Below are 14128 nucleotides of genomic sequence, written 5' to 3'. Positions count from 1 at the left end.
CTCCCTACCCCCACCACAACCACCACTACCTACCCCCACCACAACCACCACTCCCAACGCCCACCACAACCACCACCCACCACAACCACCACCCACCACAACCACCACTCCCTACGCCCACCACAACCACCACCCACCACAACCACCACTCCCTACCCCCACCACAACCACTATATCACCAACATACACCCAATCTCCTTCCATCTGCGACGTCAATTACCCACTATATTCCTCACTCTCCCCGCCCCATATTCCCCCTTCCTTCCCTCCCATGTTTCAACCCCCACCCCCCCGTCCCCCATCACATACAGTGCCATCGGAAACAATGAGACCCGCCCCTCCTGGCCCGCTAAACCAAAACTGTCATATAAACCAAGAAACACATAATGCTTCCCCCTCGTCCAGAGCCATTCAGGAGTCGCTGATTCGGAGGAGAATTCCAACAATCGCTTGCAGGGATTAGTGATTCGGGGCGCTAATGGTCCGAGACGACGACCTGCAGGGGGGACTCTATGGTTGACGCGGAGGGGGGGAGGGGGATGGAGGGGAGAGGGAGGGGAGGGTAGGGGAAAGGGTAGGGAAGGAAGGAGACACGTTTCCTTAATGAGGTAAGGAAAGGGGTTTCCTTACGGTGCATTCCATAGAGTAGAAGTGACTTAATAATAATAATACACATAAACATCAGTCGGTTAAGGGATAAGAGGCGGGACCCAAGAGCTATGGCTCATTTCCCACAAATACGACTTGGTTATTATACTCGTATAAAATACCGCAGGCGGTGGACCCCATACCCATCCCGTGGGCGGTGGTGGACCCAATACCCATTGGGTCCACGTGTTCCCTGGAACACGACCCGCCAATGGGACCAATGGACCCAATACCCATTGGGTCCATTGGTCCCATTGGCGGGTCGTGTTCCAGGGAAAACTAGCAGAATAGGGCGTGCTACAAGCAATGGGGAAGGGAAAGCTCTCAACCCGCTAGCAGAAGTCAGATGTTGTCTGCTTCTCTACCAACCTGCTCACAAAAATTAATATAAAATCATAGTATAAGTATAATTAATATATATTATAAATTAATATAAATGATAATTTTTCACATTTTCGTTCATGCCTGTCTCTCTTTGTTATTGAAGTTGTCTCAAGAACAATTGTTATAATTCATTAGTTGTTATATTTTTTACAACACTTTTCTTGGCTATTACAGTTCAGGCCAATTGACTACACAGTGTCACTGCTAACAAGTACTCGGACCACCATTTACTTCATTCAGACTACTTCAGTCATAGATTTAGAAGCCTTATTAGTACCTAATTTAAACAAATCATTACGTCTTAAAAACAGTAATTCACACCTCAGAGCCTGCAAATTCTTCCACTCCTGAACCCAGCTTATCCACATCATCTCCAGGATAAACGGCAAATTCACTAAGGAATTCGTTCCAGTTGTCAAGAAATATATTGCGTTAGATTGTTCAATACAGCCGGCAGCTGATACGAATTACCCTTAACAACCATTCATTGGAATCTCCAGTTTTAGACAAAATTGACCCTAATTAACTGCTGACCTAAATTTGGCTAACAATACTCTTGCTCATCGTCAACCAAAGAGTCAAGAAAATCATTTGGTTTTGTTTTCAAATTTTCAGACTTTTATGGTGTTCATATTGAGAAAATCCGTAGGAGCTGTGATGAGGATTTGAACTTATGTGCTGGATTTACCCCCCCCCCCCCCCACACACACGCCCTAGCCAATTGGGCCACGACATGGTAAAAGGATTGTGTGACAATCCTGGCCCGGCTTCAGTGAAAAGGAAGGGAGTTTTCAGGGGAAAGCGCCAAGTCATTACGACTAAATAGCACATAGAAGAGGTCAGGATAAGGATTTGGGATGGGACAGGGGGGGGGGGGAGGGAATGGTGCCCAACCACTTCGAGGGTCGGACATTGAACGCCGACCGGCATGAAAGGAGACCGTCGCTCTACCGTCTAGCCCAAGCCTCAGGAAACCCTGGTGATTTCAGTAGAACACCACCTTGAGGTGGTTACCTTGAGTTGCTTCCGGGGCTTAGCGTCCCCGCGGCCCGGTCGTCGACCAGGCCTCCTGGTTGCAATCCTTTCACCAGGTCGTGGCCTAGTTGACTAGGGCGTGTACATGGGAACACTCACTGCACAAGTTCGAACCCTCATCACGGCTCCTACGGATTTGCTCACTGACACATCACGATAGTGTGATTACTCTCTGTGTAGTGTCCATAGTGTTGATATCTTCGATATCGGCTCCAGGGATATCAGTATAACGGGATCAAGCACACCTTCCTCTCCCTGTCCTTTGGAACAGAGTTCTATCTATATGAAGAAAGAAAAACAAAAAGGGATGGAAGGGAGAGTGGAAGAAGGAAGACAGTGGAAAGGAAAAACAAAATCAGAAGAGGAAGAGAAGGGGGGGAGGAAAGTGGAAAGGATAAAGAGGAATGGAGGGGAAACACACAAGAAGACTGCACAAAGACCTCGACAAACTGTACACACAGATGCATGTTTGCATGTAAGGACTCTCCCATCTACATACTCATGTTTACAAATACACCTTCACTACCCCGTCCCTCTCACCACCAACTGGCTCACTTAGAGCACACACACACACACACACACACACACACACACACACACACACACACACACACACACGACACAAGCACACACATGTGTCACTTCACCAACCATAACTCACTTTATGCCTGTTAACCGTTTCCCCCCCCAATCATCACTCTTTACCCCCCTTTTCCCTTACACCATATATATATATATATATATATATATATATATATATATATATATATATATATATATATATATATATATATATATATATATAATGTTGAGGCTAATAGCCAGAACGCACTACTTGGTTTATTATGCAAAGCCTGATTTGCCCATAAGCCGAGTTTTCTTGAAGTTATATATTCAAAAAAAATCTTATAATGGAAAGCTTGATCATTTCATATCATATATTTCATTTATTTTTCTATTAATCTGAGTTAAAACGTAGAAATATGACCAAACCTCCCCTACCTATTATTTGTGTAATTTTGTCCACAAATAAATATCCTTAGTGATCTTTAATAATCTTTAATAATAATATAATAATATAATAATAATAATCTTTAATAAGCACCTTGGATACAATTTGTCCTCGTTAAAGATGTCTTGTGTGTGTGTGTGTGTGTGTGTGTGTGTGTGTGTGTGTGTGTGTGTGTGTGTGTGTGTGTGTATGTGTGTATGTGTGTGTGTGTATGTGTGTGTATGTGTGTGTGTGTGTGTGTGTGTGTGTGTGTGTGTGTGTGTGTGTGTGTGTGTGTGTGTGTGTGTGTGTGTGTGTGTGGCGGGGACTCGCCTAGATGTACTCACCAAAGTGTTCTTGCAGGGTCGAACAGTGGTTCTTGGCCCTGGCTACTAAGCAAATTTAGTTTAAAGCAATACCTCAGTTCCCGCTCTTATCTTGTCGTATGTCTGAAACAAACTACGTATTAAGTTAGCCTCCTGCTCCTTTTTGTCTAACCCATCTCACCTACTGGCATCTCTGCGACTCCTTTGTGTCTCTAAGTCTCCATCTATGCCCCTTTATTCTGTTACTTTGAATATTGCTTCTTTCTCTACCTTCTCAATTCCCCCTTAGATTCTTAAATGTGACCTCAATGTTAATGTTAAATCTGTTAGATTTACGGAACCCATTTTTCTCTACGGGCTCACCATAGCCCGTGCTGCTTGGAATTTTTTGTTCCAAGTAGCGAATATTGAACAACAACAAACCCATTTATTTTTGCTTTGATATATTTGTGTTAAGTGTTCTTACTTGATATTCTTATTGTTTTATCTTGATTAATTTGATTTATTAGGTTGTTGTTATTAAGGTGTGCGCGCGCGCGCGTCACACGTGCCTATATGGGCTCTATCTGGTGGTTTATGTGTATTAGCCGCTCGTCAAGCGCCCCCCCTCCCCCCCCCACACTCGTCTGGTATCCGGATAATCTTCATTTCGCTACGTCAGAAACCTTTTCTCCGGCCGGAAATGTTATGAACTTACTCTGCAGTTATGGGGAATATATGTGTTTACACACACACACATACACACACACACACACACACACACACACACACACACACACACACACACACACACACACACACACACACACACACATACACACACACACACACACACACACACACATTTAACAGGGTGGACAAAGACAAACTCTTCAGCACGGGTGGGATACGAACAAGGGGACACGGGTGGAAACTTAGTACCCAGATGAGCCACAGAGACGTTAGAAAGAATTTTTTCAGTGTCAGAGTAGTTAATAAATGGAATGCACTAGGAAGTGATGTGGTGGAGGCTGACTCCATACACAGTTTCATATATCGGTATGATAGAGCCCAGTAGGCTCAGGAATCTGTACACCTGTTGATTTACAGTTGAAAGGAGGGACCAAAGAGACAAAGCTCAACCCCCGCAAGCACAACTAGGTGAATACAACTAGGTGAATACACACACACAGACTTGACGTGACAGACTGCCGCCCACCACAGGTAAACAGACCCAAGAGCGGGAGAGAGAGAGGAAGTAGGAAGCTTTGATAAGGAAAGTGGCAAGGTGTGACTTATCAACATTCACACTGAAGAATATTGAAGAGTCCTCACTCTTGCATTGCGCACTATCCTCTCTTATCCCTCCCCTCTAGTACACCCACGAGAGGAGGCGATAACATACACTCTCACACTTCATCATTCCACACTCTTATGAAGAGAGAATGCGATAAATTACTTTACCCCTCTAATTAGTTTTGGAGATGTATGCAAAATATATTTCCATGTGTACACATTTGTATTTTTAAGGTGGGAAAAGATGGCTCTTAGTGGAACTCTGACATCATATCTGTCGTTGCCTCACGTGATTTGAAGCCAAAGGGAATAGCTGAAACATCAGCCAATCAACATAGAGTTTAATGAGACAGTGGGATGGCTGGTGGCTGGTTGGTTAACCGCTCACTTGACACCCATTCCGTGTCCGGAGCAGACACGGTAATTTTTCAGTTGGATTTCTCCCAAAATTAAAAACTTTTCCTTTCTCTGATGTTATGTCGGGCCAAGTTGTAGAAAAGTATTCTAAAGGTCAAATTGCCCACATTTGGTAGTCATTTTACTTGGTTGTTGTGGACTGCAAGGGCCACGATATCAGAGTCTTAAGACAGCAAATAAAAGGTGTTATCTGGAAGTACTGACTCATGATGGCACCTTTGAAAACTCAGAAGTCGAGACAGGAGGAACCTAACTATTCCTGGTTTAAGGGATCACCGACCCCACGGCCCGGTCTCTGACCAGGCCTCTATACCGGAGGCCTGGTATATATATTACAAATATATAAATGTATATTACAAATATATATATATATATATATATATATATATATATATATATATATATATATATATATATATATATATATGTAACCATATGTAACCATATGTAACTCCTTTTTTGTAACAAAGTTCAAATAAAGTAAATATATATGTGTACATACAAAAGAATGGGGGTGGTAGGAGAAGATAATATTAGTGTTCAGTGAGAAACCACAAGGTCTCCTCTGAATACTTTTTATTTTCTTCTCCGAGGCTATGGGTCCCCACATTGGCACCAGAGGTGGTACCCTCACAAACTTTAAAAAAAAAAAATATATATATATATATATATATATATATATATATATATATATATATATGTCGTACCTAGTAGCCAGAACGCACTTCTCAGCCTACTATGCAAGGCCCGATTTGCCTAATAAGCCACGTTTTCCTGAATTAATATATTTTCTCATTTTTTTTTCTTATGAAATGATAAAGCTACCCATTTCATTATGTATGGGGTCAATTTTGTTTTATTGTAGTTAAAATTAACGTAGATATATGACCGAACCTAACCAACCCTACCTAACCTAACCTAACCTATCTTTATAGGTTAGGTTGGGTTAGGTAACCGAAAAAGGTAGGTTAGGTTAGGTTAGGTAGGTTAGGTCGTCGAAAAAACATTAATTCAGGAAAACTTAGCTTATTAGGCAAATTAGGCCTTGCATAGTAGGCTGAGAAGTGCGTTCTGGCTACTAGGTACGACATATATATATATATATATATATATATATATATATATATATATATATATATATATATATATATATATATATATATGTATATATATATATTTGTAATATTAGTTCATGAACATAAGAACAAGAGGAAACTGGAGAAGGCCAAATAAGTAATACACGTAAGTTCCTAGAACCCTTATCTGTAATGGGATATCTGTGTACTAATTATCTTAAAAGGATACTTTTTAATTGCTCAATTAAAAATAAAATCCAAATTGTACAAACCATTACTAATATTCACGTTAAATGGCATTGTAATTTGCATTAAAGCATATTTAATAATGTTCCTATTAAAATAAGATTTACAATTTGTAATTGAAGTAGACCTCATCCCAATAAATTTGAAAATTTTCAGATAAATGGACAAATAGAGCATTAGATAATTGATCTTGCAGAATATTTATGCTGTAAAATTAGGAATTTCAAATCTTTAGATGTTTGACGTATATAGAATGTATTATAATCTTTTCAGGGTATGGTGTAAATGACACAGTTATCACTATGAGGGCTGTTTCTAACAGTTTCCAATGGTATTTTCATAATTACTCACATGTATATAAACAAGGTTTTAATATATTTGAACACAAAAATATTGTAAGCATAACACATTTTTGGGTGAATTTTCTCACTGCTGCTTTTGTTAAGTTATCTTGAGATGATTTCGGGGCTTAGCGTCCCCGCGGCCCAGTCCTCGACCAGGCCCCCTTTTTGTTACACACCCCTCAGGAAGCAGCCCGTAGCAGCTGCCTAACTCCCAGGTACCTATTTCCTGCTAGATAACAGAGGCATCAGGATGAAAGAAACTGTGTTCATTTGTTTCCGCATCCACCGGGGATCGAACCCGGAACCTCAGGACTACGAATCCGAAGCGCTGTTTATTCAGCTGTCAGGCCCCAATGACAACTGGTGGCCCTAATGTTAATTAATGTTAGCTAACATTATAACGAGAAATCTTCCCAGTGCAATAGGATATCTTAAAATCGCATTCATCAATTTCAGTCGCTTTACTAAATTTTATAGAGGTGACTTGGTCATTGACTGAGATTGATAATATCTTCTAAATTTTAAACAAAACTTACTATGAGGATTCCGATTTGATATGGTATTGGACTTAAGACTTATGAACCTCTAAAGAACTACCTTACCTTGAGGTTACCTTGAGGTGCTTCCGGGGCTTAGTGTCCCCGCGGCCCGGTCGTCGACAAGGCCTCCTGGTTGCTGGAATGATCAACCAGGCTGTTAGACGCGGCGGCTCGCAGCCTGACGTATGAGTCACAGCCTGGTTGATCAGGTATCCTTTGGAGGTGCTTATCCAGTTCTCTCTTGAACACTGTGAGGGGTCGGCCAGTTATGCCCCTTATGTGTAGTGGCTTAATGATAACTTAACTTAATGATCATTCAACAAGTATACGTCAGTTCTAATCTTAGTCTAAGGGTAGAGTCTGTATGTTCACCGAGATGCTGAGTACGTCTCTCTGTATATATATATATATATATATATATATATATATATATATATATATATATATATATATATATATATATATATATATATATATATATATATATATGTGTGTGTGTGTATATCACGAAAATAAACACGTGATTAAGAATGTGACAATGTCAGACCACGGAGGAAAATGAAACAGGAATTTCCTTAAGTACTTTCGTATATTAAATACATCTTCAGAAGGAATGGATTCAGAAGGAATTCCTTCTGAAGATGTATTTAATATACGAAAGTACTTAAGGAAATTCCTGTTTCATTTTCCTCCGTGGTCTGACATTGTCATATATATATATATATATATATATATATATATATATATATATATATATATATATATATATATATATATATATATATATATATATATATATATATAAAGAGGCACCCTTCTTGAGCCCGGATGGGCACATGTATAAGCAAGTAGATGGGGGTCGCCATGGGTTCTCCCCTAGGTGTCCTGTTTGCAAACTTCTACATGGGTACCATCGAGCAAAAAGTCTTAGTCGACATGAACTTGAAACCGGCCATATACTGCAGGTATGTTGACGACATTTTTACACAGGTACCTGATGTCAGACATCTGCAGGAGCTGAAGGAGGCGTTTGAGCAGAGTTCCGTGCTGCGTTTCACTTACGAGATGGAAAAGGATGGGAAGCTGCCCTTTCTAGATGTAACAGTCATGGAAAAGAGCGGAGGTTTCCTCACTGCAGTCTACACTAAGGAAACGAACATAGGAATGTGCCTAAATGCCAACAGCGACTGCCCAGACGTACAAGAGGAGTGTTGTTAACGCATATGTCGACCGTGCTCTCAGCCACAGCTCAGAATGGAAGCAAGTCGACGAAGAACTCTGTAGGGTAAGGCAGGTCCTAGTCAACAACGGCTTCTCCAATGGTTTCATCGAAGACATCATAAGAAGGAAAGTGAAACGCCATGCAACCTCTGAAGAGACAACTAACACAACACCTATACCCCCTATTAGACTATTTTACAGGAACTTCTTTTCCACAGCTCATAAAACGGAGGAAAGGGTCCTGAAAGATATTGTTGATAGAAACGTTATCCCTACAGGCAAAAATCAGAGGATACAACTGACGATTTACTATAAAACCAGAAAAACGGCAAGTCTACTCATGAGAAACTCTCCAGACACAAAGCAGAACGCTTTAAAAGAGACCAACGTCGTCTATGCCTTCAAATGCCCTCTTGGGGATTGTAAGCTCCAAAAAACCCAGTATATAGGCAAGACAACAACATCTCTTTCTAGGCGTTTAACGATGCATAAGCAACAGGGCTCCATTAAGGAACATATAATCTCTTCCCACAACCAAACCATCTCCAGAGAAATCCTTGTAAACAACACAGAAATCATCGATAGATACAGCGATAGCAGACGGCTTGACGTTTGCGAGGCACTACACATTAAAAAATCAACACCAGCAATTAACAGCCAATTAATGCACAACTATATTCTACCCACCTCAAGACTCCGCTCCAATATAGAAGCATCAAGAAAAATGGACCAATAGGCTTTCTACAATCACTTCCATTCAATACCCATTGTTTCGTGTTCTGTCTTGTGTTGATGAAATTAATACCCTATTAAATACCACCTCACCCCATCCACCTCACTCAAATGTAGATATAAACAAATCGGAGATGTGTAAGTTCTATTCAGTTGTGTATGTGTAAACTAAAGTCTTTGAAAATGTAATAAGTTTTACGAAACGCGCTCAAGAGTCGCGTCAGACTAGAAATAAAAATGAATTTTGGAGAACTGATTTTTGAATTACCACCAACAGTGAAAAGAAATGTACGAAAGATTGAGAAAATTCGTGTTAGAATTATTAATCTTACTTTTTCGGTCATATTTAATAATATATATATATATATATATATATATATATATATATATATATATATATATATATATATATATATATATATATATATATATACCCTTCTACCGGACCCCTGTTTATTACCGAGTGGCCCAGTAGTGTACCGGTAGCTCGTTACCTGGCGGGCAGGCTCAGGTCGCTGGGTTATAATAAGGGACAAGAGTACAACCAGTTTTGAGAATTGCTAACTACTCATTAACTACAAGAGAAGTCTACCTGTGTGGAGGCAAACAAGCGCTGCATGGGTGTAAACCTTCATGGGTCGATACGTTCAAGGGGTCGACACGTTCAAGGGATTGACACGATCAAGGGGTCGACGCGATCAAGGGGTCGACACGTTCAAGGGGTCGACACGTTCAAGGGATTGACACGATCAAGGGGTCGACGCGATCAAGGGGTCGACACGTTCAAGGGGTCGACACGTTCAAGGGGTTGACACGTTCAAGGGGTCGACACGTTCAAGGATCGACACGATCAAGGGGTCGACACGTTCAAGGGGTCGACACGTTCAAGGGGTTGACAAATTCAAGGATTGACACATTCAAGGGGTCGACACGTTCAAGGATCAACACGTTCAAGGAATCGACACGATCAAGGGGCCGACACGATCAAGGGGTCGACACGTTCAAGGGGTCGACACGTTCAAGGATCAACACGCTCAAGGAATCGACACGATCAAGGGGCCGACACGTTCAAGGGGTCGACACGTTCAAGGATCAACACGTTCAAGGAATCGACACGATCAAGGGGCCGACACGTTCAAGGGGTCGACACGTTCAAGGATCGACACGATCAAGGGGTCGACACGTTCAAGGGGTCGACACGATCAAGGGGCCGACACGTTCAAGGGTCAACACGTTCAAGGGGTCGACAGGATCAAGGGGTCGACAGGATCAAGGGGTCGACAGGATCAAGGGGTCGACAGGATCAAGGGGTCGACAGGATCAAGGGGTCGACAGGATCAAGGGGTCGACAGGATCAAGGGGTCGACAGGATCAAGGGGTCGACAGGATCAAGGGGTCGACAGGATCAAGGGGTCGACAGGATCAAGGGGTCGACAGGATCAAGGGGTCGACAGGATCAAGGGGTCGACAGGATCAAGGGGTCGACAGGATCAAGGGGTCGACAGGCTCAAGGGGTCGACAGGCTCAAGGGGTCGACAGGCTCAAGGGGTCGACAGGCTCAAGGGGTCGACAGGATCAAGGGGTCGACAGGATCAAGGGGTCGACAGGATCAAGGGGTCGACAGGATCAAGGGGTCGACAGGATCAAGGGGTCGACAGGATCAAGGGGTCGACAGGATCAAGGGGTCGACACGATCAAGGGGTCGACACGATCAAGGGGCCGACACGTTCAAGGGTCAACACGTTCAAGGGGTCGACAGGATCAAGGGGTCGACACGATCAAGGGGTCGACACGATCAAGGGGTCGACACGATCAAGGGGTCGACAGGATCAAGGGGTCGACACGATCAAGGGGTCGACACGATCAAGGGGTCGACAGGATCAAGGGGTCGACGCCCAGTCCCACACCAAAAGGTGTCGCTCGCCCTCAGTCTCCTCGCTACTCCTCCTCTCACTTTATGGCGGCAATTTCCCTCTCGCGCCCATTAAGTTCGCAGGTTTTTCTCACGTGTCCAACACACTCAAATTATTCAGCCTCAGTTTATTCTCTCCCTCATCTCCCTCCTTGATTATTCCCCGCTTTTTATTATGTCGCTCGCTCCTGTTGACGCAACCTGAATTATAAGCACCCAAGACCTGTAAGCTTATATTATATATTATATATTATATATATTATATATATATTAGTTTTTGTCGTGGATATGTGTTACTGGTATTGAAAATAGCCGAGTGAGATCAATAAGACTAGCACGAATGCAGGCGAGGAGTCACAATAACGTGGCTGAAGTATGTTGACCAGACCACTCACTAGAAGGTGTGTGGTTTCTCAATCTCAATTTCTCAAGATTCTCAATCGACTGGAGAATGGTCCAGGACGGACCGAAACGTCGTCGTCCCTTCACCTTCTAGTGTGTGGTCTGGTCAACTAGCACGAATCGTCTCCATATTAAGTTTTTCATTTGGGAAAAAAGTATGACTTACAACTCTTATAGTTTATTGAATAATTTCATTATCCTGATGCTGAATGCAGCGTTTGGTTGAAGCTCTCACCATCTGCAGAGCCAGAGGGAAAGTTGATACAAATTAGCTGATGTTAAGTCATTTATAACCTGGAAGGAATAGGTGAACTTAGATGCAGGCGATGAGTCACAATAACGTGGCTGAAGAATGCTGACCCGACCACACACTAGAAGGTGAAGGGACGACGACGTTTCGGTCCGTCCTGGACCATTCTCAAGTCGATTGTGAATGGTCGACTTGAGAATGGTCCAGGTGAAGTGAGATATTACTTTAAATTCTGCTTTGATCTTGAGGGTGGCAGGATGAACCCAAGGGCTACAGATAGCTGTTGAAAGGTTAAAATGTAGTGCTCCACATGTGTGTAATTTTCTATTGTCGTTTAACCTGACGATTAATTCAAGGTTGTTGGTCAGGACACCACCATGACGGTCTGCTTGTGTGTGGAAATGTGTGTTCTTTGATGCAGCTTTGGTGCTTATGCATTGTGGGATGCTTTGAAAGAGCTGCTATTGTCTTGCCAATATATTGAGATCATTGGGGCGCATTCATTTCTTTCAAGGAGTTTTGTTTGGTGTCTGGAGAGTTTTTCATGATCAAAATGAGTGCCTCCTTACTCTTGTAGTACATACTGAGCTGTCAACCAGCCGCCATATACTACCACTACTCTGCCTTCTGGCACCAGGAGTGCCATAAGACCAGACACCAGGAGTGTCACAAGACCGGACGGCACCAGTTTAAAAGGACCACAGCTCCCACCTGCGTATCTTTGTAATCATGCATTTTTGAATATTCATTAGGCCTACCACGGCTGCCCAGTCCTCGACGTGATCCCAGACCACACCAGCAGGATGGAGCTCTCTCTCTCCCTCTCTCTCTCCCTCTCTCTCCCCCCCCTCTCTCTCTCCCCCCCTCTCTCCCCCCTCTCTCTCTCTCTCCCTCTCTCTTTCTAACACAAGCGACAGGAATGTGTGGTGGCTTGTAATGAAGAGATATGACGTGTGACCCACTGAGGGGAGAGAGAACAAATGCGTTACCCATCAGAGGGGAGATGTTGACCAATCTGAGGCGAGGGGAGGCTAGAGATCTGCCCCCCCCCTCCCCACCCAACAGGTGAGAGGGGGGAGAGGGATGTGACCCACATAAAAGCCCCTAATAAAAGTAAAATCCAAAAGCTAGCAGAAAAAAAATATTTAAGTGCGACCCAATATGCAAATGTGTTCATTCAACATTATTTGCTGATTCAATTCGCGTGATTTAGCTTGAACAAAACAGCGCGCGCCTCCTAATGCCTGTCAATATGCATTTGGCCCCGGGCGCTGCTGCTCTCTACCTCACGTGGGCAGTGGAGTGGTGGGGAGGCGCAGTGGAGTGAGGGTGGTGCCTGGTGGAGTGGGGGTGTTAGGCAGGGGGAGTGGGGACAGGGGGAGTGGGGACGGGGGGAGTGGGGACAGGGGGAGAGGGGACAGGGGGAGTGGGGACAGGGGGCGTGGGGGGACAAGGGGAGTGCAGGTGGTGGGTAGGGGGAGAATCAGGGAAAAGGGCTATACACGTGTTATGGTGGTAGGGCAAAGATGTGGATGGGTTGGTGGAGGCAGAGGTGGGTGTGGGTCTGTGGAGTATTTTTACCAGAGGGGCTGGTAAAAATGGGGGTTGATGGGGGTTGAGGTGTAGGATATGGGTGGGGGTGGGGTGGACTGGTAGGGGGGGTAGAGTGAGTGGTGAGGGGTTGTACTCATCATTATTATCAAAATTACTCAGAGCGAGGTTTTCAACGTCGACATAAAAATTGTTAAGAGCGTCAGACGGAAATTTTAATGGAAATCATTGAGCATTTAGACTATCGGTCCTACCCACAGCGTCACATCCAGTGCGTCCCAACTAGCGCGTTGCTAGGATGGATAAATCGGCTAGGCGAGCCCAGGGCTTGTAAAGTGGAGATGGTTGACTCAGCGCCTGGGTCAACTCTAGTAGCTAGGACTTCATGTCGACTCCTATGATAGAAGGACCTGGCGTCCAGGAGGACAAATGTGGCCACTATACGCTTCTGTGACGCACTTCGCTACGCACTATACGCTGGTTTATGGGTGAGTGCTAGAGGCTGACTATACAGGTAAAGAGCGGCTGGTATGGTCCGGTTACTAGGACGGAAGACTTGGTTAGTGGATGAGGCTATCAGGCGTATTCAGGCCTTCTTTGTATCTCTTCCCCGTCGTATGTTTCCTCCTCAACTATCAGCTCCTCTTGTCTCCTCTCTCCTTCCTCTCGGCTCCTCTTACCCCTGGTTCAAACACCACCTCAATTCTATCCAAACATCAACTTTATCTTTTTCATGAATTCTCAACTCCAATTCTCCATGTTCCTCACTCATGCCTCTT

General features: G+C 43.6%; 1 protein-coding gene across 1 annotated transcript in view; it reads left to right on the top strand.

Annotated features, from left to right (window-relative positions):
- The window catches only part of LOC138355598 (inner ear-specific collagen-like), a 35312-nt gene extending 24090 nt beyond the window's left edge, over nucleotides 1–11222 (top strand). Inside the window, exon 2 of the mRNA XM_069310910.1 lies at nucleotides 10157–11222. Within this exon, the coding sequence (XP_069167011.1) occupies nucleotides 10157–11222 (1066 nt within the window). The remainder of the gene's footprint in view (nucleotides 1–10156) is intronic.
- Nucleotides 11223–14128: the final 2906 nt, after the last annotated feature.

This window comes from Procambarus clarkii, chromosome 68 (assembly GCF_040958095.1).
Source record: "Procambarus clarkii isolate CNS0578487 chromosome 68, FALCON_Pclarkii_2.0, whole genome shotgun sequence".
NCBI lineage: Eukaryota > Metazoa > Arthropoda > Malacostraca > Decapoda > Cambaridae > Procambarus > Procambarus clarkii.
Note: the sequence above shows the minus strand (reverse complement) of the source record. Positions and strands in the feature narration are given on the sequence as shown.